We start from the raw sequence: 26878 nt of genomic DNA, 5'->3' as shown, positions 1-26878 counted from the left end.
TCGTTTCCACTGCCGGGAATTTGAATTTCTATTCCTCTGCCCCTGATATGTTGTATGTCTGTCATTGATCATTAAAGATGCAGACAATATGAGTGGAGATCATATTAGCATAGGTTAAAGAGATGTGTATTGTCTCTAGATGGGACAGTAAGTGACATTTTACAAACCCAGGCAAGTCATGGGGGTTACAGATAGTGTGATATGAACCCCAGATCCCGGTTGAGGCCGTCCTCATGTGTGCAGAACATGGCTATCAGTCTCTGCTCAGCGGCTCTGCGTTGTCGTGTGTCGTGAAGGCTGCATCTTTAAGACTTGAATAGCTGGTGAGCTGCAAAGACTTGCATTCTAATCAGTATTCTATAAACTGTGTGTGACTTTATATGCCTTTCTCTGATCAGAACCTTCCACACACCTGACAAAGGAACACCGTTTCCAAAAGCTTGTGGGATTACTATCAAATAAATTGGTTGGACTTAAACCTGGTGTTGTGAGACTTCTTACTGTGTTTACCCCAGTCCAACGCTGGCATCTCTACTTCTTCACAGGAGCCAGAGGGTCGTTGTAGAGAGTTATTTTTCAAACTAGAGGCTGAGGGGGCACAAGTGTGGTCACTTTTCTGTTGTCCCAACAGCCAATCAGTTGAGGACAAGACTGGTTAAATTGTCACTCACCTTCAGGCTCCCATTGGAGCATCCTGGTCCTTGCCATCATTGGAGGATAAATCTCGAGTGTTCTGGTACTCCTTTAACCATGACCTTATCCCTCACTCTGGCATGTCCTGGGGGAGTCGCTCCCCCTCAGTTCTTTCTCGTTCCTCCTGCTGCTGTGTGAACTCAGACCTCAATTCCTGAAGCTGTCTACACAACTCTACAATGTAGCTTCTTCTCGTCTCTTTCAATGGCCCAGTATCTTCACTCCCAGCTCTGCCTGTCATCATGGCGTTAATCCTGTATTCCTACTTTGTGTAGCTGATTAATACGCTCACTAATACACCCACCCATCCTTTGTCCAGCTCTCCCTTTACCTGAACCCAACTTGTAGTCAAATGTTGGGAAATGTGACTTTCCCAGACCCTCCGATTGTCTCAAACACAGATTCCTTCTCATTTTACTTTCAGTTTTTTATTCCTTCTGGCCACGATCATCTGAAGATTCTCTTAAAGTCAGTTTCTCTATTGCCTCGATTGTTTAAAAAACTGTTTTCTTACGCTTTAGGCCCTTTTAACCATTTCATGTCAAAGAAGGTTGGTGGGGTGGGGAGGTCTCTCACTCTGGATCTTTGTTTATCTCCCCCTGTCTGGTTCCAATGTCACAGCTAATGGCCAGATTATTAAATTCAGTTTTCTTCAATAGTTTGTGTGTTGTGTCCTTTTTCCCAAACTCTATCTCTGACCCTGAATCATTTGCTCAGAACCTTTTACACAGACAATAGTTAGTAACTTATCTGGTTCAGTTTGTCTGGAGGGACTTTACAGTCCAATAAAGTGTTTTCATGTAAGGAGCGGTGAGAGTTCCTTTCAGAGTCTCACTGAGGTTCAGAAGTGAACTCTGGACGTAACAGGAATGAACGACTGGGACAAGGATTGTGTTAAAACAACCATTTTATTGAATAATGATAATATGACAATGATAATTGATAAAATATATAAGAAAGATAATGTGTATGAAAAGGAAGAAAGATAACTTTATTGAAAGGAGAAAGCACCTTGTATATATCTGAAGAATAGAAGACAATCGGAGGCATAGAGTATTTTCTAAATGGGAAAATGCTTAGGAAATCAGAAACACAAAGGGACTTGGGAATCATTGTTCAAGGTTCTCTTAAGGTTACGTGCAAGTTCTATCGACAATTAGGAAGGAAAATACAATGTTGGCATTCATATCGAGAGGGTTTGAATACAAGAGCAGGAGTGTACTTCTGAGGCTGTATAAGGCTCTGATCAGACCCCATTTGCAATATTGTGAGCAATGTTGTGCCCCATATCGAAGGAAGGATGTGTTGGCCTTGTAAAAGGCTCCAGACGAGGTTCACAAGAGTGATCCGTGCAATGAAGAGCTTGTCTATGAGGAACGATTGAGGACTCTCGGTCTGTACTCACTGGAGTTTAGAAGGATGAGCGGGGGGATCTTATTGAAACTTACAGGACACTGCGAGGCTTGGATAGAGTGGACATGGAGAGGATGTTTCCACTGGTAGGGAAAACCAGAACCAGAGAGCACGATCTCAGGCTAAAGGGATGATCTTTGAAAACAGAGATAAGGAGGAATGTTTTCAGCCAGAGAGTGGTGAATCTGTGGAACTCTTTGCCGTAGAAGGCTGTGGAGGCCAGGTCATTGAGTGTCTTTAAGACACTGATAGATAGGTTCTTGATTATTAAGGGGATCAGGGATTATGGGGAAAAGGCATGAAAATGGGGATAAGAAAAATATCAGCCATGATAGAATGGTGGAGCAAACTCAATGGGCCGAGTGGCCGAATTCTGCTCGTATGTCTTATAGTCTTATGTCTTGTGTTTGTTTGAACACAAACAATAATCCAATTTGCTCTGATCCACAACAACTCCCCCAGAATTGGTGCACACTTTACCCTTCCCTGGGTACACACATTCTCAAGTGGCTCAGTAACCCCAATGGGTGAGCACAACAGTCAGTCACTTAAGGGGTGGCATAGTGGCATAGTGATTAGTACTGATGCCTCACAGCTCCAGGGACCAGGGTTCGAATCCCGGCTTGGGTCACTGTCTGTGCAGAGTCTGCATGTTCTCCCTGTGTCTGCATGGGTTTCCTCCGAGTGCTCTGGTTTCACTAATAAATAATGTTTTTATAACATTTCCATTTCAAACCCTTCCTGCTGTTGTCCCTGGGTGACTATTCCACCTTGGCTGCAGCACTGAGTCTCTGAAACAATGTCTCTTTAATCTGGATTTCTGGTTCCATTCCAGTCTTGTGAAGACTGTGACACTGTCTGTCCCAAAATAAATCTCAGCTCTTCCCACAGGGACCTCAATGTTAAGCAGCTTTCGTAATATTCAACTTGTTGACGGAGCTCTTGATGGTATCTTCACATCTGTCATCAATCAGCTGTTATGTCCATCAATTAAACGTCATCTTCTGATGCTTCAGGTGAACACACCAGATAAAATTCCTCAGCGATTTGGTCTGTAGTCCAAGGCTCACAGAATGCGGTAGAACAGTACCTGTAATGAACAAGAAACAACTTCCTTTAATATTCTAGCTTGAGAAACTGGAGAAACAAAAGATCGAGTCTAAACAACAGCTGTGTGGTCAGTACAGAGAGAAAACACAGTCTGGAGAAACAGCTTACCCTGATTCTTCTTCTGAATGAATCAGAGCACAATCACAGCTGGGTTAAGATCAATGTGGATCAAGTGAGAAAACACAAAATGAGTTCAAATCTTACAAATCAAAGTAGAGCAGAAATAAAATGTTAAATACAAAATTATAAAAGTTAGTGGCAGCAACAGGCCTCAGGCCTAGACTCAAAATATTTTTAAAATAGAAATCAGGCCTTTCTATTTGATTCGAGACATTAACATGTTTTGTTTCTTTCTCTTCTTTCTCTCAAACAACATTCTATTCTCTTGAAAGTAACTCTGGAGATTGTTGCTGGTGATTTTTAAATGATTCCAGATCTGAATAGTTTTGTTGTTGACCTGCCTTCTTTAACTCTGCTACAAGTTGCAATTCTGACAAACATCAAACTTTTGGGTTTATATTTTGGGAAGAGACAAACAGATTTTAAACTCTTCATTCAGCACAGAAGCTTTCAGCATTTGGATTTGTGTCAATTGTTGTTAAATCTTCTAAAATAAACATTTCCTGTTGAGAACATTATCAGGACCCAAAGCTCAAATCTTCAAATTATAGTTGCCACGATCAAAATTGAAACTCCCTCTTCCTGATGTGTGTGACTTTGTATCCAGATTGAAAGTGCCATGTTTTTATCAACACATATTCTTTATCTTAGATAACATTGTCGTTTTTCAAAGGTCACTTGCTAAAAGAACTGATTCTCATTGTTCAGTGTGTCCATATCAGATCTCCTGTCCCCAGGCATAAAATAACAATGGTCCTGAAGGGGTTAAATCATTTTCCACAGAATCCCTATCGTGCAGAAGGAGTCCATTTGGCCCATCAAATTTACACCGACAACAATCCCATCCCAGGCCCTATCCCCAGAACCCCACATATTTACCCCACTAATCTCTTGAACCTCCACATCCCGGGACACTAAGGGGTAAAATTTAGCATGGCCAACCAACCTAACCCACACATCTTTGACTGTGAGAGGCAACCGGAGCATCTGGAGAAAACCCACGCAGATACGGGGCGAATGTGCAAACTCCACAGTGACACAAGCCGGGAATCAAACCCACGTCCCTGGAGTTGTGAGGAAGCAGTGTTAACCACTGTGCCGCCTGGTTCTAAGCCATGACTATGCGGTGGGAATAAAAATCTTTGGATCAATTCATAAGAACATAAGAAATAGGAGCCGGAGTAGGCCATCTAGCCCTTCGAGCCTGCCCCGCCATTCAATAAGATCATGGCTGATCTGAAGTGGATCAGTTCCCCTTTCCCGCTTTCTCCCCATAACCCTTAATTCCCTTGTCTATTAGAAATCTATCTACCCGTGACTTAAATAAATTCAACGAAGTAGCCTCCACTAGTTCAATGGGCAGGGAATTCCAGAGATTCACCACCCTTTGAGTGAAGAAGTTCCTCTTCAACTCCGATCTAAACTGCCCCTCTTGTTTTGAGGCTGTGCCCTCTAGTTCTGTTTTCCTTTCTAAATGGAAAGAATCTCTCTACCTCTACCCTATCCAGCCCCTTCATTATCTTGTTAGTCTCTATAAGATCTCCCCTCAGCCTTCTAAACTCTAAAGAGTACAGGCCCAGTCTATTCCATCTCTCTTCATAAGCTAACCCCCACATCTCCGGTATCAGCCTGGTGAATTCTCCGAGTCTCAATGCTGCTGCCAATCTTGTTCCATTTGAGGTTCTCTGGAAATAAAAACACAAGGTCCATTCTGCTCAGGGGAATGGATTCAGCAATCTGAAAGTTTAAGCTGTTGTTGCAAAGAGTTCACTCTGTGTTTGTCTGCAAGAGGCTGCTACAAAGCGATTCATTTTCAACACAGGGAAAAGCTGGTATATCTTTACAGAACAATCAAACTCTGCTTTTTGGACAGAAATCTCAACTCAAACCTCATAACTTCAAACTTTGCTTTGTTTCATTATATTGTCCTTGAATCCAACTCATTATCCACATTGTGAAGCTTCAAATTGCTGAAACTTCACACACAAATGAGAAATTAGGGAAGGAAAGACATGAAAGCTCACACACACAAATTCTTTATTGTACACAAACACACACAAATAGAAAGAGATGTATATTTCCATTCGAATAGCAATTATCTGAACAACATTAAACTTTCGGACTTGAAACAAAAAAAACACTCGCAGTGGAGGGGGTGGGAGGAATCTTCAAGACTTCCACCGACAGGGACAATCTAAACAGCCGAAACTCCCATTTCCTCAGTCCCTGCCTGTCACTGCTCATGTTGTAGAGAGTCTGGTTGAGCAGCAGACAGTGCTCAGGGGGAGGGATGGAGTTTGTCTCGGGAGATGAAGACCATGGCTTTGATCTTCCCAATGTGTTTCCCAGTGAGCCTGGCTCCTCAGTCCTGACTGCTCTGAGCTGCTGTTCTTTTCACTGATTGGACAGTTATTGTTAGAGATTCAGACCACAGCACAAATCCCCAGTGTCAAAAATAACTGCAAAGACTGTCAGATCGGAAGATTGAAACGTAACCAACAGAGGAAGTGAAAGAAGGAGCTCAGAGCAGCTGGATGTTTGTTACTGAGACGGGAGAAAATGGTGAACCGTGTTCACTACCTCCAATCTCCCAGCACAGAAGGCACAGTGGGATACAGTCAGGAGGGAGTTATCCTGGGAATCCTCAACAACATTCCAGACTCCATGTAGTCCCTCGGTACCGTGTCAAACACGGACAAGGAAACCTCCTCTGGTTACCACAGACCGTCCCCCCCTCAGCTGATGAATCAGTTCTCCTCCATGTTGAACACCACTTGGAGGAAGCACTGAGGGTGGTAAGGACACAGAATGTACTCTGGGTGGGGAATTCAATGTCCATCACCAAGAGTTACTCAGTAGCACCACCACACACCGAGCTGGCTGGGTCCTAAAGGACATCGCTGCTAGACTGGGACTGCGGCAGGTGGGGAGGGAACCAACAAGAGGGAGAAACATACTTGACCTCATCCTCACCAACCTGCCTGTTACAGATGGATCTGTCCATGGCAGTATCAGTGGGAGTGACCACCGCACAGTCCTTGTGGAGATAAAATCCCATCTTCACATTGAGGATACCCTCCATCATGTTGTGTGGCACTACCACCGTGTTAAATGGGATAGATTTCAAACAGATCAAGCAACTCAAAACTGGGCATCCATGAGGCACTGTGGGCCATCAGCAGCAGCAGAATTGTACTCAACCACAATCTGTAACCTCATGGCCCAGCATATCCCCCACTCTACCATTACCACCAAGCCAGGGGATCAACCCTGGTTCAATGAAGAGTGCAGGAGGACATGGCAGGAGCAACTGCAGATATACTGAAAAATGAGGTGTTAACCTGGTGAAGCTACAACACAGAGACTGTGTGTCAAACAGCAAGCGATAGACAGAGTTAAACCATCCCACAGCCAATGGATCAGATCAAAGCTCTGCAGTCCATGTCCAGACGTGAATGGTGGTGGACAATTAAACAAGGAGGAGGAGGCTCCACAAATATCCCCATCCTTAATTCCGGAGGAGCTCAGCACATCAGTGCAAAAGATAAAGCTGATACATTTGTGACCGGGTACAGCAGAGACTCTGGGTCCTGACAATATTCCAGCAATAGGCCTGAAGACCTGTGCTCCAGGAGTGTCCGCGTCCCCAGCCAAGCTGTTCCAGTACAGATACAAAACTGGCATTTATCCGGCAATGTGGAAAATTGCCCAGGTATGTCCTGTATATCAAAAACCAGGACAAATCTATTCTGGCCTCTTACCGCCCCATCAATCCACTCTCAATCATCAGTAAAGTGATTGAAAATGTTGACAGTTCTATCAAGCAGCATTTACTCAGCAATAACCTGCTCACTGACACTCAGTTTGTGTTCTGCCAGGGTCACTCAGCTCCTGACCTCATTACAGTTTTGTTTCAAACATGGACAAAAGAGCTGAGCTCCAGAGGTGAGGTGAGAGAGACTGCCCTTAACATCAAGGCAGCATTTGAGTAAACGTGGCATCAAGGTGTCTCAGTTCTGGACGTAGAACATAGAACATTACAGCGTAGTACAGGCCCTTCGGCCCTCGATGTTGCCTCATTACAGGAAGGATGTGGAAGCTACAGAAAGGGTGCAGAGGAGATTTACAAGGATGTTGCCTGGATTGGGAAGCATGCCTTATGAGGATAGGTTGAGGGAGCTTGGCCTTTTCTCCTTGGAGAGATGAAGGATGAGGGGTGACCTGATAGAGGTGGATAAGATGTTGAGAGGTATTGATCGAATGGACAGTCAGAGGCTTTTTCCCAGGGCTGAAATGATTGCCACAAGAGGACACAGGTTTAAGGTGCTGGGGAGTAGGTACAGGGGAGATGTCAGGGGTAAGTTTTTCACTCAGAGAGTGGTTGGCGCATGGAATGGGCTGCCGGCAACGGTGGTGGAGGCGGATTCGATAGGGTCTTTTAAGAGACTTTTAGATAACTACATGGAACTTTGTAAGATAGAGGGTTATAGGTAAGCCTAGTAATCTCTAAGGTAGGGACATGTTCGGCACAGCTTTGTGGGCCGAAGGGCCTGTAGTGTGCTGTAGTTTTTCTATGTTTCTATTTTTCTAAGGAGCCCCAGTTGGAATCAAAGGGAATCGGGGGCAAAGTGTCTGCTGGTTGAAGTCATAGCCAGCACAAAGGAAGGTGGTTGTGGTTATAGGATTTCAATCAGAGATTGCCCCAGGACATCACTGCGCAAATTCCTCAGTGTCCTAGACTCAAGAATCTTCAGCTGCTTCATCAATAACCTTCCCTCCATCATAAGGTCAGAAGTGGGGATGTTCGCCAATGATTGCACAATGTTCAGCACCGTTCACAACTCCTCAGATATTGAAGCAGTCCATATCCAAATGCAGCAAGACCTGGACAATATCCAGACTTGGGCTGACAACTGGCAAATAACAATAATACCACAGAAGTGCCAAGCAATGACTATCTCCAACAAAAGAGAATTTTAACATCTCCCCTTGACATTCAATGGCATTACCTCACGAAATCCTCCACTTTAAACATTCTGGTGGTTACGATTGACTAGAAATTTAACTGGACGAGTCATATAAATACTATGGTACAACAATAGGTCAGTAGAGGGGAATACTGTGAAGAGTAACCCACCTCCTAACTCCCCAAAGCCTGTCCACCAGCTACAATGCACAAGTTAGTTGTGTGATGGAATACTTTCCACTTGCCTGGAAGAATGCGGTTCCAAGAACTCTCAAGAAAACTGCCATCATCCAGAACAGAGCAGCCCCAGCTGATTGGCACCCCTTCCACAAACATTCCACCACCTTCAAACATTGGCAGCCGTGTGTACTATCTACAAGATGCCCTGCATGAATTCACCAAGTTTCCTGAGGCAGCACCTTCGAAACCACTGACCAGTTCATCTGTAAAGGCAAAAGCAGCAGGTCCCGGGGAACACCATCACCTGGAGGTTCCCCTCCAAGTCAGTCAACATCCTGATTTGGAAATATATCACCGCTCCTTCACTGCTGCTGGGTAAAAGTCCTGGGACTCCCTCCCTAACAGCACTGAGGGTATACCTACACCAAATGGTCTGCTGCGGTTCAAGAAGGCAGCTCACCACCACCACCCCCTCAAGGACAATTAAGAAATGGTAATAAATGTTAACATAGCCACTGACACACACCCCCCACAAACAAATAAACTTAAAAAAAATTCCTATATTACTCGATGCCCCATTGTGTGTGTTGAAATCTGAATCCTGTCAGCAGGATATTTGACTGTAGGAACCTTCACCACTGTGGCCAATTCTGCTTCCCCCAAAATCCACAAAGAATCTGAATTTATATAGCACCTCATCGTACAACACAGCTAAAGGTGTTTCAGAGTTGCAGTCAGAGGAATAGGAGGAAGGGCTGGGGGTCTTTAGGAAGAGAGAGGCTTGAGTGAAAGGATGGAGTTTGATGGGGTGAGAGACATGCAGAGGAGGAGGGATTAAGAATGCGAGATCAGGGTGCAGGGCCTGGGTGTCTGAAGGTTCTGCTGTCAATGGTGGGATGAAGGAAGCAGCGATGGGCAGGAGAGCAGAATCAGAAGATGGAAGGTGAGCTAAGGAATGAGAATGTACAGCAGGACGCAGAGTTAGGGAGGGGTGACACCATGGAGGGAACTGGAGCACAGTGAAGTACTGTGTGCAATTCTGGTCCCCTTATTTGCGAAAGGATATATTGGCCTTGGAGGGAGTACAGAGAAGGTTCATCAGGTTGATCCTGGTGATGAGGGGGTTAGTTTATGAGGAGAGATTGAGTAGATTGGGCCTGTACTCATTGGAGTTTAGAAGGCTGAGGGGTGACCTTATAGAGACATATAAGATGATGAAGGGGCTGGATAGGGTAGACGTAGAGAGATTCTGTCCACTTAGAAAGGTAACAAGAACTAGAGGACATAGCCTCAAAATAAGGGGGAGTCAGTTTAGAACAGAGTTGAGGAGGAACTTCTTCTCTCAGAGGGTAGTGAGTCTCTGGAATTCTCTTCCCATTGAAGCAGTGGAGGCTACCTCGTTGAATATGTTTAAGTCACAGGTAGATAGATTCCTGATCAAGAAGGGAATTAAGGATTATGGGGAGAAGGCGGGTAAGTGGAACTGAACCACTATCAGATCAGCCATGATCTTATTGAATGGCGGGGCAGACTCGAGGAGCTAGATGGCCTACTCCTGCTCCTATTTCTTATGTTCTCACAAAGTCAGGGGTGATAGGTCAGTGAGGTCAGGGGGATTGTTGGAACAACACTTGTGTGACTCTAATGTATACTGGTCCCTATTGGAGGGTGTTTATTTATATATTTTAAAGTTTAAAGTTTAAAGTTCGGTGGCACGGTGGTTAGCACTGATGCCTCACTGTGCCAGGGACCCAGGTTCGATTCCTGGTTTGGGTCACTGTCTGTGTGGAGTTTGTATGTTTCTCCCCGTATCTGCGTGGGTCTCCTCTGGGTGCTCTGGTTTCCTCCCACAATCCAAAGACATGCTGGTTAAGTGCATTGGCCATGTTAAATTCTCCCTCTGAGCGCAGTGTGGCAACTAAGGGATTTTCACAGTAACTTCATTGCAGTGTTAATGTAAGCTCACTTGTAACTAATAAATAAATAAAACTTTAAAAAGATCAAATGTTATGACAAAAGATATGAGCTGATGGTGTGTGGGTAACATATTAGCATTGATAGAGGATTGGTTAGTTCACAGAAACCAGAAAGAGGGGATAAATGATTGTTTTGGGGTTGGGGAGCTGTAATTAGTGGAGTTCTGGAACAATCAGTGCTGGGACCACAACTATTCACAATCCATATCAATGACTTGGATGAAGGGAATGAATGGAACTAATGTCCCAGTGACACTAAGATAGGTGGGAAAAGTAAGTAATCAAGAGGAGGTAGAGAGTCTGCAAACAGATAGGGACAGAGGAAGTGAGTGGCTAAACATTTGCAGTACAACCTGGGTAAATGTGAAGGTGTCCACTTTGGCAGGAAGAATAGAAAAGCAGTAAACTATTGAAATGGAGAGAGATTGTACAACTCGGTGCTACAGAGGGATCTGGCTGTCCTGGGACATCAATCACAACAAGTTAGTCTGCAGCTCCAGCAAGTGATTAGGAAAACAAATGGAATGTTGGTGTTTATTACAAGGAGAATGGAATCTAAAAATAGGGAAGTTTTACTGCAGCTGTACAGGGTCTCAGTGAAACCACATCTGGAATACTGTGTACAGTTTAGGTCTCCTTATTTGAAAAAGGATATCATTGTGTTAGAAACAGTTCAGAGAAGAATCACCCGACACATTCCTGGGGTGAGGGGTTACCTCATGAAGAAAAGTTGGACAGGTTGGGCCTGAACCCATTGGAGTTTAGAAGAATGAGAGGTGATCTTATTGAAACATATCAGATTGTGAGGGGACTGACGGAGTGGATACCGGGAGGATGGTGCCTCTTCTGAGGAAATGAATAGACAGAGGGACAACTGAGAAAGAAAGTGAGGGAGGAAGAGAGACAGAAAGAGTGGTAGGGAAAGACAGCAGAGGAGAGAGAGAAAGACAGGGAGACAGACGGAGAGAGAGTGAGGGGCAGACACTGACGCGTACATATGGAGGGACTGAGCGAGACTGAGACTGAGAGACAAATATATGGAGAGTGAGAGAAAGAGACCTAGGGACAGATGTCGAGAGACTGCTAGAGACAGTAACTGAGGGGCAGATGTTGAAAGACTGAGAGATACAGAGACTGAGAGAGACAGAAACTGTGGGAATGTGAGAGGCAGAGATGAGGGGCAGAGACTGAGGGGCAGATATTGAGAGGGAGAGAGAGTGAGTGAAAGAGACGGCGAGCGACGGCAAAATATCGATAGAGTGAGAGAGGCAGAGAGGGTGGAAGAGAGAAGAAGAGGAAGTGACAGGTGCTGACGTGGTTTCTCTGCGTCAGACCATTTACAAACTGAGGAACAGGCAGTGAGACTCTCACAGGCTGCAGCTTTATAAAGCAGAGCCCAGTGAAGGGAGAGTTTATCAGTAACCAGGCACAGGGACACGAGCACACACCATGATTTCAGCCATCCAGCTGCTCTGGCCTCTGGCATTCTGCATCGCAGGTACAAATCTCTCTCCTTCCACCTTGAATATTTCCCTGCTCTCCATTTCAATCCAATTCTCCTGACTTGTGATTGAAGGGAAAATGCTGAAAGGAGAGGAACAGTCAGTGTCTCCAACAATATCTCATTGTACAGCCTCTTTCTGTGACAGTTCTTACTTCACTCTGTTTCTCTATTACCCCTCAGGTATCAGTGGAGAAATCATCATGACCCAGTCTCCCCTGGTGCTGTCAGTGAGCCTGGGCCAGACCGCCATCATCACCTGTACGGCCAGTCAATCTGTCAGTCGCTATGTTGCTTGGTACCAACAGCGAGAAGGACAGAAACCGGCTCTGCTGATCTATTCTGGAAGCGATCGATTCACAGGAGTATCCGACCGATTCACCGGCAGTTACCAATCCAACACATTCACCCTGACAATCAGCAATGTTCAGAATGAGGATGTCGCTGATTATTACTGTCAGCAACATAACAGCAAACCCTACACAGTGATACAGAGCCTTACAAAAACCCTAATACACACAGTCCCACCTCCTGTACTGACACATCCCACAGTTTTATATAATATATAATAATGGACACACAGTCCCACCTCCTGTACTGACACATCCCACAGTTTTATATCATATATAATAATAGACACACAGTCCCACCTCCTGTACTGACACATCCCACAGTTTTATATAATATATAATAATGGACACACAGTCCCACCTCCTGTACTGACACATCCCACAGTTTTATATAATATATAATAATGGACACACAGCACCACCTCCTGTACTGACACATCCCACAGTTTTATATAATATATAATAATGGACACACAGCACCACCTCCTGTACTGACACATCCCACAGTTTGATATAATATATAATAATGGACACACAGTCCCACCTCCTGTACTGACACATCCCACAGTTTTATATAATATATAATAATGGACACACAGTCCCACCTCCTGTACTGACACATCCCACAGTTTTATATAATATTTAATGAACACAAGAAAGGAAACTGAACAAATTATTTGCACTGTCCACTACACACTCCAGTCCCTGTGGTGTCCACCGCTCGCTGAAGGCCTCGAGTTTCCCTCTTACTCTCCATGTCCACATATGAAGAGCAGCTGAAAGATTTATCATCTCAAATTAGAATTCTCAACTCTCCCAACAAAACACAGAGATATTGAGAGAAACAGAGAGAGAGAAAGAGTGAGAGAGAAAAAGTGAAAGAAAAAGATGAGTGAGTGAGTGAGTCAGAGACAGAGGTTTTTGTACAGCTCCTCCACTGGAAGCTGTCAGTGTGCTTTAAGTTCGGTAAAGGAACCAAACTCAGACTGAGTAAGTAAAGCCCAATCCTCCGTTATTAACCCTTTCAATGCTGAAACTTTCTCAAACACAAATACTGAAGAGTTGAAGGTGTTAGTGAGGAAGCTGCAGTCAATGAAATGGTTGATTGAAGAACACTGTGTAGAACAGGGAGTCCAGCTGTATTTCTTTCCTTCCATTCCCCCCTTTAAGCAGCAAGATATAAGTAAGCAGCTTTTACCCACCGTGTGGAGGAGATCTGGACGTTTGCAGACTGTGTTCACATTCCTGCAGCATGGAGTGAAATCATTCTCTAGACTCCTGTCAGTCTCAGTGTGACACACACAGGCAGAGTTTGATGTGAAGTTGAACTCTCTGTCTCACTCTCTGATATAACTGATCACAGCAGCAGCACAGTCAGACACCGAGGTGCCACCTGCCCCAGCTTTCACTCTGCTCTCTCCACTCCCTGCTTATCTCTTGCTGAAGTTCTGATGACAAACAGCCACAGCAGGGCTCGCAATCCAGTGGCTTCAGTGTTCCAGGCTTTTGGGGAGACTCTCTGTTACTTTCTCTTTGGGATGAGTTCAATGCAATATTTATCCCGGGTCCAACATCACTGAAAATGCTGATTGTTCTCATTGCTGTGTGTGGGATCTTGCTGTGTACATGTTGTGACCAGTCCTCAGACAGGGTCCCTCATTTGTTAACTTCCTGAATGGGATTCCAATTTTGTTTTCCTCTGGGTGAGGAGTAATGGCAGCATTGCTAATCACTATATCTACGTGGCGCCTCTTTTAATTTTTTAAGAGTTATTTTAACCAGGTTTTCTTGAATAAGTTCATTAGTTACTAAATAGCTGAGAAAATAGTAAACATGTGAAACGCACACAGTCATGCACTGACTCGAAATGAAAAGTTAAAAGTCCAGATAGAAGTTTAAAAATATAAATCTGTCTTTGTCTTGTCAGTGAGTGTGGAGGGTGGGATGTTGCAGCCACTAAGTTAAGTGATTCCGGTCGAGCTGTCTTTGGTATTTTAGCAGTTAGTTTGGAGACTCTGGGTTCTGATGTAGGTATGCCGGCGTTGGACTGGCGTAAACACAGTAAAAATTCTGACAACACCAGGTTTTAGTCCAACCTATTTATTTGATAATAGACTCACAAGCTTTCGGGGTTAGCCCCTTCGTCAGGTGAATAATATAATACGAAGGGACTAACCCCGAAACCTTGTGAGTCTATTATCAAATAAATAGGTTGGACTAAAACCTGGTGTTGTCAGACTTTTGACTCTGGGTTCTGCAGGGTTGTTGGATCACTGTCCTTTAGATGGTGACATCTGCTGAACTTTCCCCCAGTGACACAGAGAAATCCTTTGTCTGTTTGTCTTTTGCTGGGGTGACTGGGCTGTGTCTCCTTGTTTCTGTCTCAGTCACATTCTGTCACCCCAGCACCAGTACACACAGCTCAGGGATACAGTTGGATTTTTAACCCATTTCCCTGTTGTTTCCTGAAAGGTAACAAACAAACATGTCTTTCACCCAGAGTCAGTTTACTTTGAACTCAGACCATTTCCACATTCTGGGATATAACTCAACAGGAGATGGGTTTTGGATTCTGCTGAGATGTGACAATCAGTCTCCATTGTCTCCGTAACCACAGGAGATTAAAGTTCAGTTTTAGGCATTTTTTCCACCTGCATTTCTGTTTCCTGTTTGAAGAAGTCCCTGACACCTTTCAGGTGTGATATTCCATCTTCTCTCGGGTCTGGTCAGTCAAATATAATCCACATCGGAATTTTCCAGAAGGTGGTCACTTTACATTCTCGGCCATCTTGGGTCAGTCATCGTGTCATAGAGCTTTACAGAACACAAAGAGGCCCTTCAGCCCATCTGTTCTCTGCTGGTCATCAAGCACTGACCTATTCTCTTCCCATTTTCCAGCACTTGGTCCGTAGCCTTGTATGCTTTGGAATTTCAAGTGCTTATCTAAATGCTACTTGAATGAACTCCTGCCTCTACCACCCTTTCAGGCAATGAGTTCCAGATTCCCACCCATCCTCTGGGTGAAAAGGTGTTCCTCCAATCCCTCAAACTCTTCTGCTTCTACAATTAAATCCGTTGCCCCCCAGTTATTGAATCTTCTGCTAAAAGGGGAAAAATTTCTTTGTATCTACTTTATGTCTCTATGACTGTAAATTGATAGAGGGGAGTGTGCAGCGGGACCTGGGTGTCTTTGTGCACCAATCACTGTCGGTAAGGATGCAGGTACAGTAGACAGTAAAGAAGGCAAATGGCACGTTGGCCTTCATTGCGAGAAGTTTCGAGTACAGGAGCAGAAATGTGTTGTTGCAAACATACAGGGCCTTGGTGAGCCACACCTCGAGTATTGTGCACAGTTTTGGTCTCCATTTCTGAGGAAGGATGTTCTTGCTCTCGAGGAAGGGCAGGCTAATTCTGGGGATGGTTGGACTGATGTGTGAGGAGAGATTGATGAGGTTAGGATTATTTTCGCTGGAGTCCAGGCAAATGAGGGGGTATCTCATAGAGGCTTATAAAATTCTAACAGGTCTGGACAGGATAGATACGGGGAGAATGTTCCCGATGGTTAGAGAGTCCAGAACCAGTCGCAGCCTGAGGATTCAGGGTAGACCATTTAGGAGGGAGGTGAGGAGACATTTCTTCACCCAAAAAGTGATGAGCCTGTGGAATTCATTACCATAGGAAGTAGTTGATGCCAAAACATTGAATGTATTCAGGAGGTGACTGGATATGGCACTTGGGGTGAATGGGATCAAAAGTTATGGGGAAAAAGCAGAATTAGGTTATTGAGTTGGATGATCAGCCATGATCGTAATGAAAGGTGGAGCCGGCTCAAAGGGCCAAATGGCCTCCTCCTGTTCCTATCATCTATGTTTCAGTGTCCATGTTTCCACATCTTCACAATTCTGTATTGTTGCAGTTATACAGAGCCTTGGTGAGGTCACACTGGGAATATTGTGCACAGTTTCGTTCTCCTTATCTGAGGAGTGATGTTCTTGCTTTACATGGAGTGCAGAACAGGTTTATCAGACTGAATTCTGCGATAGTGGGACTGATATACGAGGAGAGATTGAATTATTTAAAGTTTATATTCGCTGGAGTTTAGAAGAATGAGGGGGGAAACTCAAAGAAACCTATACAATTCTGAAAGGTTAGGGGGATTAGTGAGCTAAATACATGGGGTTATGGGTAAGAGTCAATGCAGACTCGATGGACGGAATGGACTCTGCATGCACTTTCGGGATTCTGTGATTCCGTGTCTGTGCTGGCCACCATGCACCTATCTATTCTAGAACAAAGAACCAAGAACAACACAGCACGGGAAACAGGCCCTTCGGCCCAATGAGCCCACGCCGCCATTTTAACATTATGAGTGCCCTCCTCTACCCATGACCTTTGTCTACACCTATTGGAGAAGATTGAGGGAAGACTAATTTAGGGACAATTTGTTACACCAATCAGCCTAAGAGCACGTTTTTGGGATGTGGGAGGAAACCGGAGCACCCGGAGAAATCCCACGCAATCGCGGGAAGAATGTGCAAACTCCCACAGACACCGGCCCAAATCCATGTGTCTGCACAGCAAACAGTGATAGTCACTGAGCTGTCATGTTGCCCGTCAGATGGCCCAGTTTAAATGTACACTAACCATTTTCCAGCGCTTGATCCGTTGCCTTGTATGCTTTGCAATTTCAAGTGCTCATCTAAATGTATCTTAAATGTTGCGAACGTTCCCACCTCCACCACCCTTTCAGGCAGTGAGTTCCAGATTCCCAACACCCTCTGGGTGAAAATATTTCCCTCAAGACTCTCAAAATGTGCTGTCTCTATAATTAAGGGAAATGGTTCCTTGTATCTGTCTTATTGCAGTTACAGTAAGATGTCGATATGCGCAATCTCCTTGGAGATTCTCTCCACTCGGAGCCACAGTGTCGACGGTAGCCATGATATGGAGATGCCGGTGTTGGACTGGGGTGTCCAATGCCGCCATCTCCACATCATTGCTGCAGTTATACAGAACCTTGGTGAGGCCACACTGGGAATATTGTTCGCAGTTTTGGTCTCCTTCTCTGAGGAAGGATGTTCTTGCAACAGAGGGAGCACAGCAAAGGTTTACCAGACTGATTCCCGGGATAATGGACTGATGTAGGAAGAGAGATTGTTTTGATTAAGGTCATATTCGCTGCAGTTCAGATGAATGAAGGGAATCACTTCGAAACCTATAAAATTGTAACAGGACTGGAAATGGCAGATGCAGGAAGGATGTTCCCAATGGTGGGACTGTCCGTGGTGGGTTCCAGAGGTGACAATCTGAGGATATGGAGTAAACCTTTTAGGACTGAGGTGAGGAGAAATTTCTTCACCCAGTGAGGAGTAAACCTGTGGAATTCACTATCACAGAAAGCAGTTGAAGCCAAAATATTGTACGTTTTCAAGAAGGAGATTTAGCTCTTGGGGTGAATGGGATCAAAGGATTTGGAGGTAAAGCAGGATCTGGCTGTTGATTGGATAATCAGCCATGATCATGAAGAATAGTAGAGTGGCCTCCTCCATCTCCTATTTTCTGTGATTCTATGCAGACCAGCATTTATTACCCATCCCTAATTGCCCTGGTGAAGATGGTGCTGAGGTGGTGGAATAACAAGAACAAAGAACAACCCAGCACGGGAAACAGGCCCTTCGGTCCAACAAACCTGTGCTGCCATCTTAACAAAGCATTTTCCTACACCTACCTTGCCCCCTGTGTATGCTAATGGTATCACTATTGTAACCAGATTCAGGGGAGAATAGTGTAGGGTCAATTTGGTACACCAATCAGCCCAAGAGCACATCTTTGGGGTGTGGGAGGAAACCGGAGCACCCGGAGGAAACCCACGCAACCACAGGGAGAATGCGCAAACTCCCACAGACACTGGCCCAAATCCATGTATCTGCACAGCTAGCAGTGATAGTCACTGAGCTGTTGTGGTGCCCGTCTGCTGGTCCAGGTTTAAGCGCACACCACAACGTGAAGTTCTAGGCCAGTCTCGAAACATCCAAGAGCAGCCCACACACGACCCACCGTGTGCATGCCCCTCGTTAGACAACAAGGTGGACCGACACACCTGCGGATTAAAAGAGACAAAACATTAACATGTAGTATTACATTTCCAGTATCGTCCCGAGGCTCTGACCCTTTTTAAAAGCGTTGCCTATAACCCTCCATCCCTGTGTCACTCATGTGCCTATCTAAGTAAACCTTAAACAAGTCCAGCGTGCCTGCCTCCACCACCTTACTTGGTAGCGCATTCCATACCCCCACGACCCTCTGTGTGAAAAACCTCCTTCTAGTATCCAAATTATACTTCTCCCCCCTCACCCTTAGCTCGTGACCTCTCGTGATATTTTTCTCCAATCTAGGAAAAAGCCTGCCACTGTTGACTCTATCTATACCCTTCATTATTTTATACACCTCTATCAGAACCCCCCTTAATCTCCGTCTTTCTAAGGAGAAAAGCCCCAGTTTACCCAATCTTTCCTGATACCCCAGTCCTTCCATACCAGGCAGCATCCTGGTAAACCTCCTCTGCACTCTCTCCAGGGTCTCCACGTCCTTCCGGTAGTAAGGTGACCCTTCCACTACTACTCTCTGTCTCCTGTTGCCTAGCCAGTTTGCAATCCATCTAGATACCTGTCCCTGTATCCCATGTGCTTTAACCTTTTCTACCAGCCTACCGTGAGGGACTTTGTCAAACGCCTTACTGAAATCCATATAGATCACATCAACGGCTCGCCCATCGTCAACCGTTTTTGTCACCTCCTCAAAAAATTCTACCAGATTCGTAAGACAAGACCTCCCCTGAACAAAGCCATGTTGCGTATCCCTAATCAGATTGCAACGTTCCAAATGCTTATACATCCTATCCCTAAGAATTTTTTCCAATAATTTTCCTACCACCGATGTCAAGCTCACTGGTCTATAATTACCAGGGTTATCCCTACTGCCCTTTTTAAACAGCGGTACCACATTAGCTACCCTCCAGTCCTCTGGGACCTCACCTATGTCCAAAGAAGAGACAAAGATTTGCGTCAGAGGCCCAGCAATTTCACCTTTCACCTCCCTAAGCAGCCTGGGATAAATGCCATCAGGCCCCGGAGCTTTATCCGTTTTTATGCTACCTAAAAACCCTAACACTTCCTCCCTCGTAATGGATATCTCCTTCAACTGATCTACAGCTCCCTCCAAGACATTACAAGACACCAAACCCCTCTCCTTCGTGAATACCGACACAAAGTATTCATTCAGGATCTCCCCCATTCCCTCAGACTCGATACATAGCTCCCCTCCTTTGTCCCTAAGAGGACCTATTTTCCCTCTAACCACCCTCTTGTTCCTAATAAAGGAGTAAAATGCCTTTGGATTTTCCTTAATCCCATCAGCCAAAGCCATTTCATGCCCCCTTTTCGCCCTTCTAACTCCCCTTTTTAGCTCCCTCCTGCTCTCCCTATATTCCTCCAGCGCTCTCTCCGTTCCCAGTTGACGGAGTTGAGGAGGAACTTCTTCACTCAAAAGGTGGTGAATCTCTGGAATTCTCTGCCTGTTGAAGTGGTGGAGGCTGCCTCGCTAAATATTTTTAAGACGTGGGTTGATGGGTTGATAAGAGAGGGGATTAAGGGTTATGGGGAGAGGGCGGGAATGTGGAACTGAGACGCGACAGATCAGCCATGATCTAATTGAATGGCGGGGCAGGCTCGAAGGGCTAGATGGCCTACTCCTGCTCCTATTTCTTATGTTCTGATGTTATGTTCCTATGTTTAGACCTAACATATGCCACTCTCTTCTTCCTGACCAAGTCCTTAATATCCCCTGTAATCCAGGGCTCTCTAATCCTGCCTTTCCCATCCTTCCTCTTTACCGGCACATGTCTTTCCTGCAACATTATCAGTTTGCCCTTGAAAGCCTCCCACTTGCCAACCGTGGACTTGCCCGCTAACAACCCCTCCCAATCAGTGTCCTTCAGCTCCTTCCTAATCCGGCTATAGCTCGCCTTCCCCCAGTTCAGCACCCTCCCCTTCGGACAGCACTCATCCCTTTCCATTTTTATCCTAGAGTAGACAGACTTGTGATCACTGATAGCCACAAGTTCTCCGACTGCAACCTCAACCACCTGCCCCGGCTCATTACCCAAAACTAAATCCAGTATAGCCCCCTCCCTAGTCGGGCTCCAAGGACCCTTCCAGCACACATTTTACAAATTCCTCCCCATCCGTATCCCCAGCTCTAGGCACCTTCCAATCCACTCCAGGAAGATTAAAGTCACCCACTACAACCACCCTATTCTTTCTGCACCTATCTAAAATGTCTTTACAAACGCCTTCCTCCACTGCCCTTGGGCTGTTGGGTGGCCTATAGTACACCCCTAGCATAGTAATCGCTCCCTTCCTATTCCTCAACTCCACCCACAGCGACTCGACCCCTAACTCCTCCATATTATCCTCCCTCTGCACTGCTGTGATGTGCTCCTTTACTAACAACGCCACCCCACCACCTCTCTTCAACCCTCCTCTGTCACACCTAAAACACTTATACCCAGGAACATTCAGCTGCCAGTCCTGCCCTTCCTTTAACCACATCTCCATCACTGCCACCACATCTAAATTCCTCACGAACATCAAGGCCCTAAGCTCATCCGTTTTACCCATTACACTCCTCGCATTAAAACAGACGCAATCCAACCCTCCAGGCCCACTCGGATCCTCATTTCCCCTGATAATTTTCCTTTCAACCAAACCTACCCTGTCACCCAACTCGCTCCCGATCCCAGTGCCTAATGAGCTATCATTCTCATCCCCACCAGTTCTACTCTCATGAGTATCAGCCCTACCTGCTCAAGCTTTCCTCATAAGACAATCCCTTACTCGGTGAAATCAGCCTCGTGAACCTTCTCTAAGCTCTTTCCAATGGTACTATATACTTACTTGGCTAAGGAGACCAAAAGTGTTGACAATATTCCAGGTGTGATCTTTCCAACATGCTGTACAGCTGTAGTAAGACATCCCTACTTCTTAACTCATCCTCAGTGGGATGAAGAACAACATTCCATTTGCCTAATTTTTTGCTGTTCCTGGATGCAAAGACACCCAGATCACTTGATAGAATTTCTCCAGTTTACTAGTATTCTGCTCTATCCTCCTTCCAAAGTGGACAACCTCACATTTTCCCGCATTATTCTCCATCTGTCAATGTTTTCCCATTCACTGAACCTTTCTCTATTCCTTTTCAGACTCTGTATCCTCCTCACAACTTGCATTTCTACTCATAAATTTATCATCAGCAAATTTAGTGACAATCCTCTCATTCCCCTCATCCAGCTCATTAATACAGATTGTAGAGTCAAACCCCAAACAACAAACGTCTTCCTTTGTGCCAGGTGTAACTCCAAGCAGCGGAGAGTTTCCTCCCTAATTCCCATCGATTCCAGTTTTGCTTGGCCTCCTTGATACCACACTTGGTCAAATACTGCCGAGACGTTAAGGGCAGTCACTCTCACCTCACCTCTGGAGTTCAGCTCTTTTGTCCATGTTTGAACCAAGGCAAACATGGACAAAGGCAAACATGGACCAAGGCAAACAGGGTCACTCAGGAACTGAGTGACCCTGCTGGAACCCAGAGTCAGGGTCAATGGGCAGGTTATTGCAGAGTAAGTGCTGTTTGATATCGCTGTAGATATGTTCAGATCACATTGCTAACAATCAAGATTAGACTGAAGGGACGGGTATTGTGCAGATTGGATTTGTCCTGTCTTATGTGGACAATTCATAACCAGGCAATTTCCCACATTGCCAGCTTGATGCCAATGTTGTACCTGCACTGGAACAGCTTGGCCAAGGGCATGGAATGTTCTGGAGCACGAGTCTGCAGGACCTCCGGAGGAGGTTGAGATGGATCATCCACTCGGCACTTGTGGCTAAAAGTTGTTGCAAATTTGTCAGCCTTATCTTTTGGACTTTTGTGCTGGGCTCCTCCATCATTGAGGATGGGGATATTTGTGGTGCCTCCTCCTCCAGTGAGTTGTTTAATTGTCCACCACCATTCACGGCTGGATGTGACAGGACTGCAGAGCTTAGATCTGATCCATTGGTTGTGGGATGGTTTAACTCTGTCTATCACTTGCTGCTTCTGCTGTTTGGTACACAGTCTCTGTGTTGTAGCTTCACCAGGTTAACACCTCATTTTTCAGTCTGTCTGTTGTTGCTCCTGCCATGTCCTCCTGCACTCTTCATTGAACTGAAAGCAGCAGAGAATCCACAGAAACAGACTGATGCTTCAAATCCCACTCCTGAGATGGTGGTGACAGGTGCTATAGAAATGTAATTCTGTCTTTGAGCTTGGGGATTCGTGATCCTCGCCCATTGTCCGCACACTCGCACCCTCCAGGGGTCATGGGGTCATTCGGAGCAGTGACCCTGGCTGACCCCTGGACACTGAGACTAATTCTAGCCTCACCCTTGACCTCAGCCCAGTGCTGGGCAGTAAGGTTTGAAATGAAATCTAGAAGCTTCTACACCAGCCCATGGGAATCCTGTGTGAAGTGTGTTGATCCAAGTCTGCTCCAATGTTCTGGGATAAAGTTCTCCTGATCTGTGTGTGATCTGAGGTTTGTTGATGCTCAACCTGTTTCCCCCAGACAGACTGAGCAATAGTTCCAGCTTCCTGATTGGTTAACATTCTGTTAAAGGGACACTGTGTTTTTAAATACTCTCACTATTAACCATTTCAGTGCTGAATTTGTAGTAACCTTCTTTCCAAATGTTTCAGTTACATTGTAAAATGATTTAACCAGCTTAAAATCAAACCTTTAAAGTCACACACTGAACTAATTTGAAATCGAATGTGCCACTTTCCCTTGGATTCCATCAGCTTTTAATTTTAAACAGCATTATCCATCCTCCAGTCCACCCACACCACACCTGTAGCCAGAGAGGATTGGAAAATAATGGTCAGAGTCTCTGCTATTTCTTCCCTTGCTTCACTTGGTATCCTGGGATACATTTCATCCGGCCCTGGGAATTTCTCCATTTTAACCATTTCAGTGCTGAATTTGTAGTAATGTTTTACAAATATTTCAGTAACATTGTAAAATGATTCAACCAGTTTCAAGTCAAACCTTTACCCCCAGACACTGAACTACTTTGAAACCCACTTTGTCACTTTCCCTCGGATCCCATCAGCTTCTAATTTTCAACAGCGGTACAGCATTACCCGTTCTCTGGTCCTCCCACCCTACAACTGTGGTCAGAGAGGGGATTGGAAAATTATGGTCAGAGTCTCTGCTATTTCTTCCCTTGCTTCCCTTCGCATCCTGGGATACATTTCACCCGGGCCTGGGCATTTCTCCACTTTCAAAAATGATAAGTATATTAATACCTCCTCTCTCACTAACATTACCCATCAATTATTTCACAATCTCTCTCCTTCTGAAATACAATGTCAGATTTGTCCCTCTTATTTGTAATATCTAATATAAATTGTTCATTCAGAACCATCTCTGTGCCTTTCCCCTCCACACACAAGTTACCTTTTTGCTTTCTAACCAGCCCTATTCATTTCTTAGTTATCCTCTTTGCAATATCCCATGCTATTGCTTTGTGTGAATATATTTCTATCTCCAGCTCAAATATCCTCCCACTGCTCTGAAACTGATTACCTTCAAGTCGCTGTTTCTGGTTCATTTTGGCAAATTCCAGTTTAATGAAATTGGCCTTTCCCCAATTTAAAACTTTTACCCTTGATCGATCTTTCCTCTTTTCCATAACGACTCTAAATCGTTAACTTTATGATGATCAGTGTTACCCAAATGTTCCCCCACCGTTACAACTTCCAGCGACCCAGATTTGTTCCCTAAAACTACCCAAAACTGCCCCTTCTCTTCTTGGGATTGTTCCGTACTGGTTAAAAAAGTTCCCTGGAATAGATTTTCAGAATTGTGCAACGTTGAAACATTAACATTGATTTGATCCCAGTTAATATTCGGGATGTTGAAAGCCTGAAAATGACAGTGATTAAAATTCCTTCTCTTCTCTTCCAGCCCGTGAGAATTCACAACCCACACTGACCCTGCTGCCCCCCTCCCCGGAGGAGGTCAAGACCAAGGGCACTGCCACCCTGGTGTGCCTTGCCGATCACTTCTATCCTGATGAGGTGGAGGTGAAGTGGAAGAAGGATGGTGCAGCCATTTCCAACGGGGTTCAGACCAGCAACTACCTGCGAGCTTCGGACAACACCTACAGCGTCAGCAGCCTGCTGACCCTCTCTGGCTCTGACTGGGAGTCCAACGCTCGCTTCTCCTGTGCCCTCACCCACGTGAGCCTCTCCTCTCCCCTCAGCAAGAGTGTCAGGAGTTCAGAATGTGCCTAGAGTGTTAGAGACAGTCCACAGAGGAGACACAACTTGGAATAGAACAGGGGTGAGCTGGGAGGACAAAGGTCACTGTCAGCATTGAATTACAACTCTCTTCCTTCTTGGGACTGAGTCTGAGACACTTCTGAGGGTCAGGGGTTGAGGCACGATATTGAGATGGTGCTAAGGGAGCTTTACTCTGTATCTAACCCTGTGCTGTTCCTTTCCTGGGAGTGTTTGATGGGGACAGTGTGGATTTGTGATAACAAGTAAAACCTCTCGAAGATGCTGAAGACTGTCAGCTGTACAGAAATAATGTGACCCTCTGAAGTATCTGCTTCAGTAAACCAGACCTCCTTCCTGCTCACCCTGCAGTTACAATTGAAGCTTTAGTCACTGTTTAAAGGGACAGGATTCTCATGTTATTGAGAAAATCTCCACAAGTGTTTTAATAAACCTCCATTCTCCCTGTGAATTTCTCCAGCTTCCTCTGGCTGGGCTGTTTATTCAAGTCTTTTTTCTGTCAATGTCAATGTGTAAAAGGTAATAAACATTAAGAATATTCAGTATATGTCTGGTGAGTGCTTTGGAAATGTCCCACCTCCCCATCAGCTGATTGGCTGCATTTCACCAAGTGATTGTCCTGATTGGCTGGTTGGACTGTCAATCAATGACACATCAGCAGAAGATTGGATTCAAATCCAATGATCAATCATTTGAAAATGATCAGTTTGATCTGGAATCTCTTGAGTGACAAGATTGAAAACAGAAAAGAAACTGAAAGTTGCTGGGATTAAACCATCACAATCACAATTCTGATCTTTAATCTGTTGTTATGGAGACAATGGAGTCTGATTGTCACATCTCAGCAGACATCCAAAACCCATCTCCTGTTGAGTTATATCTCAGAATGTGGATATGGTCTGAGGTCAAAGGAAACTGACTCTGGGGTGAAACGAAGTTGCTGTGATTAAATCATTGCAGTCAAAACCCTCCACCGCATATTCACCACCTTCCCTTGACCTTACCATCTCACATGGTCTCACTGCTGCCATAATTTCAATCAGAGATCAGACCATCTCTGATCATTTCCTTGTGTCACTCCCCAGCCATATCCCCCTTCCACACCCCCAAACCCACCCCCTTCTGTATCCATCCCTGCAAAAACCTATTCCAGAATACACTTACAACTGCACTTTCCAAATCCCAACTATCTGCAACTTGATTTTACATGAAGCCAGTTTATTCTCAGACCAGCCCAGCAGAGAGACAACCTGTTTGTTTCTCCACACCCAACTCTTCCAAACTGTGCCCATTGATCATTGGACCAATGATCATCACCTGTCTTGAACAATCTAATTGGATGAAGAATATAAATATCAAAGGATGCAATGGCGAGCACATTGACAAAGGCTGAGTTGGTGAAAATGCCAGTTTGGAAACAGGGAGGGATGGTAGCACAATAACAATGTTACAGGCCTGGGGAACCCAAATGGGATTTGGGTTCAAATCCCATTATGACACTGGGAGGAATTTGAACTCTTTCCATTCCAGGATACTGGTATTGGACAAGGTAATATGCTGTGGTCCTCAAACTGTTATGGAACTGTAATATTTTCATCCCACTTTCTTCAAAGACAACAGATTTAAATGAAACAAAACCATCATAAACCCTGCCATTTGTAGACACAATGACAAAGCAAAACATGCACTTTTCTTTATAACGTCCCAACATAATTAATAATTTCTTGGAACAAGCATGTTTATCTGTAAAGCAGTTGATAATTAGTGACTCGTGTTAAGTCTTTGTATCTTGGAGATCTCCCTTCTCTTGAACACTGTATTTATAAGAACATAAGAAATAGGAGCAGGAGTAGGCCATCTGGCCCTTCGAGCCTGCCCCGCCATACAATAAGATCATGGCTGATCTGTCGTGTCTCAGTTCCACATTCCCGCCCTCTCCCCATAACCCTTAATCCCCTCACTTATCAAAAACCCATCAACCCGCGTCTTAAAAATATTTAGCGAGGCAGCCTCCACCACCTCAATGGGCAGAGAATTCCAGAAATTCACCACCCTTTGAGTGAAGAAGTTCCTCCTCAACTCCGTTCTAAACCGCCCCACCTTTATCTTGAGGCTGTGTCCCCTAGTCCTACTGTCCTTTCTGAGCGGGAAGAGTCTCTCCACCTCTATC

General features: G+C 45.0%; 1 gene segment (V, D, J or C); it reads left to right on the top strand.

Annotated features, from left to right (window-relative positions):
* Positions 1–11907: 11907 nt before the first annotated feature.
* Positions 11908–24702, top strand: LOC145348447 (Ig kappa chain V region Mem5-like). The segment is given in 4 exon segments: positions 11908–11956; positions 12143–12444; positions 13272–13299; positions 24374–24702. Coding segments are annotated over 4 exon segments (708 nt in total).
* The last annotated feature ends 2176 nt before the right edge of the window (positions 24703–26878 follow it).

The sequence above is a fragment of the Carcharhinus amblyrhynchos genome, chromosome 9 (assembly GCF_965287045.1).
Source record: "Carcharhinus amblyrhynchos chromosome 9, sCarAmb.v2.hapA, whole genome shotgun sequence".
NCBI classification, from domain to species: Eukaryota; Metazoa; Chordata; class Chondrichthyes; order Carcharhiniformes; family Carcharhinidae; genus Carcharhinus; species Carcharhinus amblyrhynchos.
The sequence above is the reverse complement of the archived record's forward strand: the minus strand, read 5'-3'. Positions and strand labels throughout refer to the sequence as shown.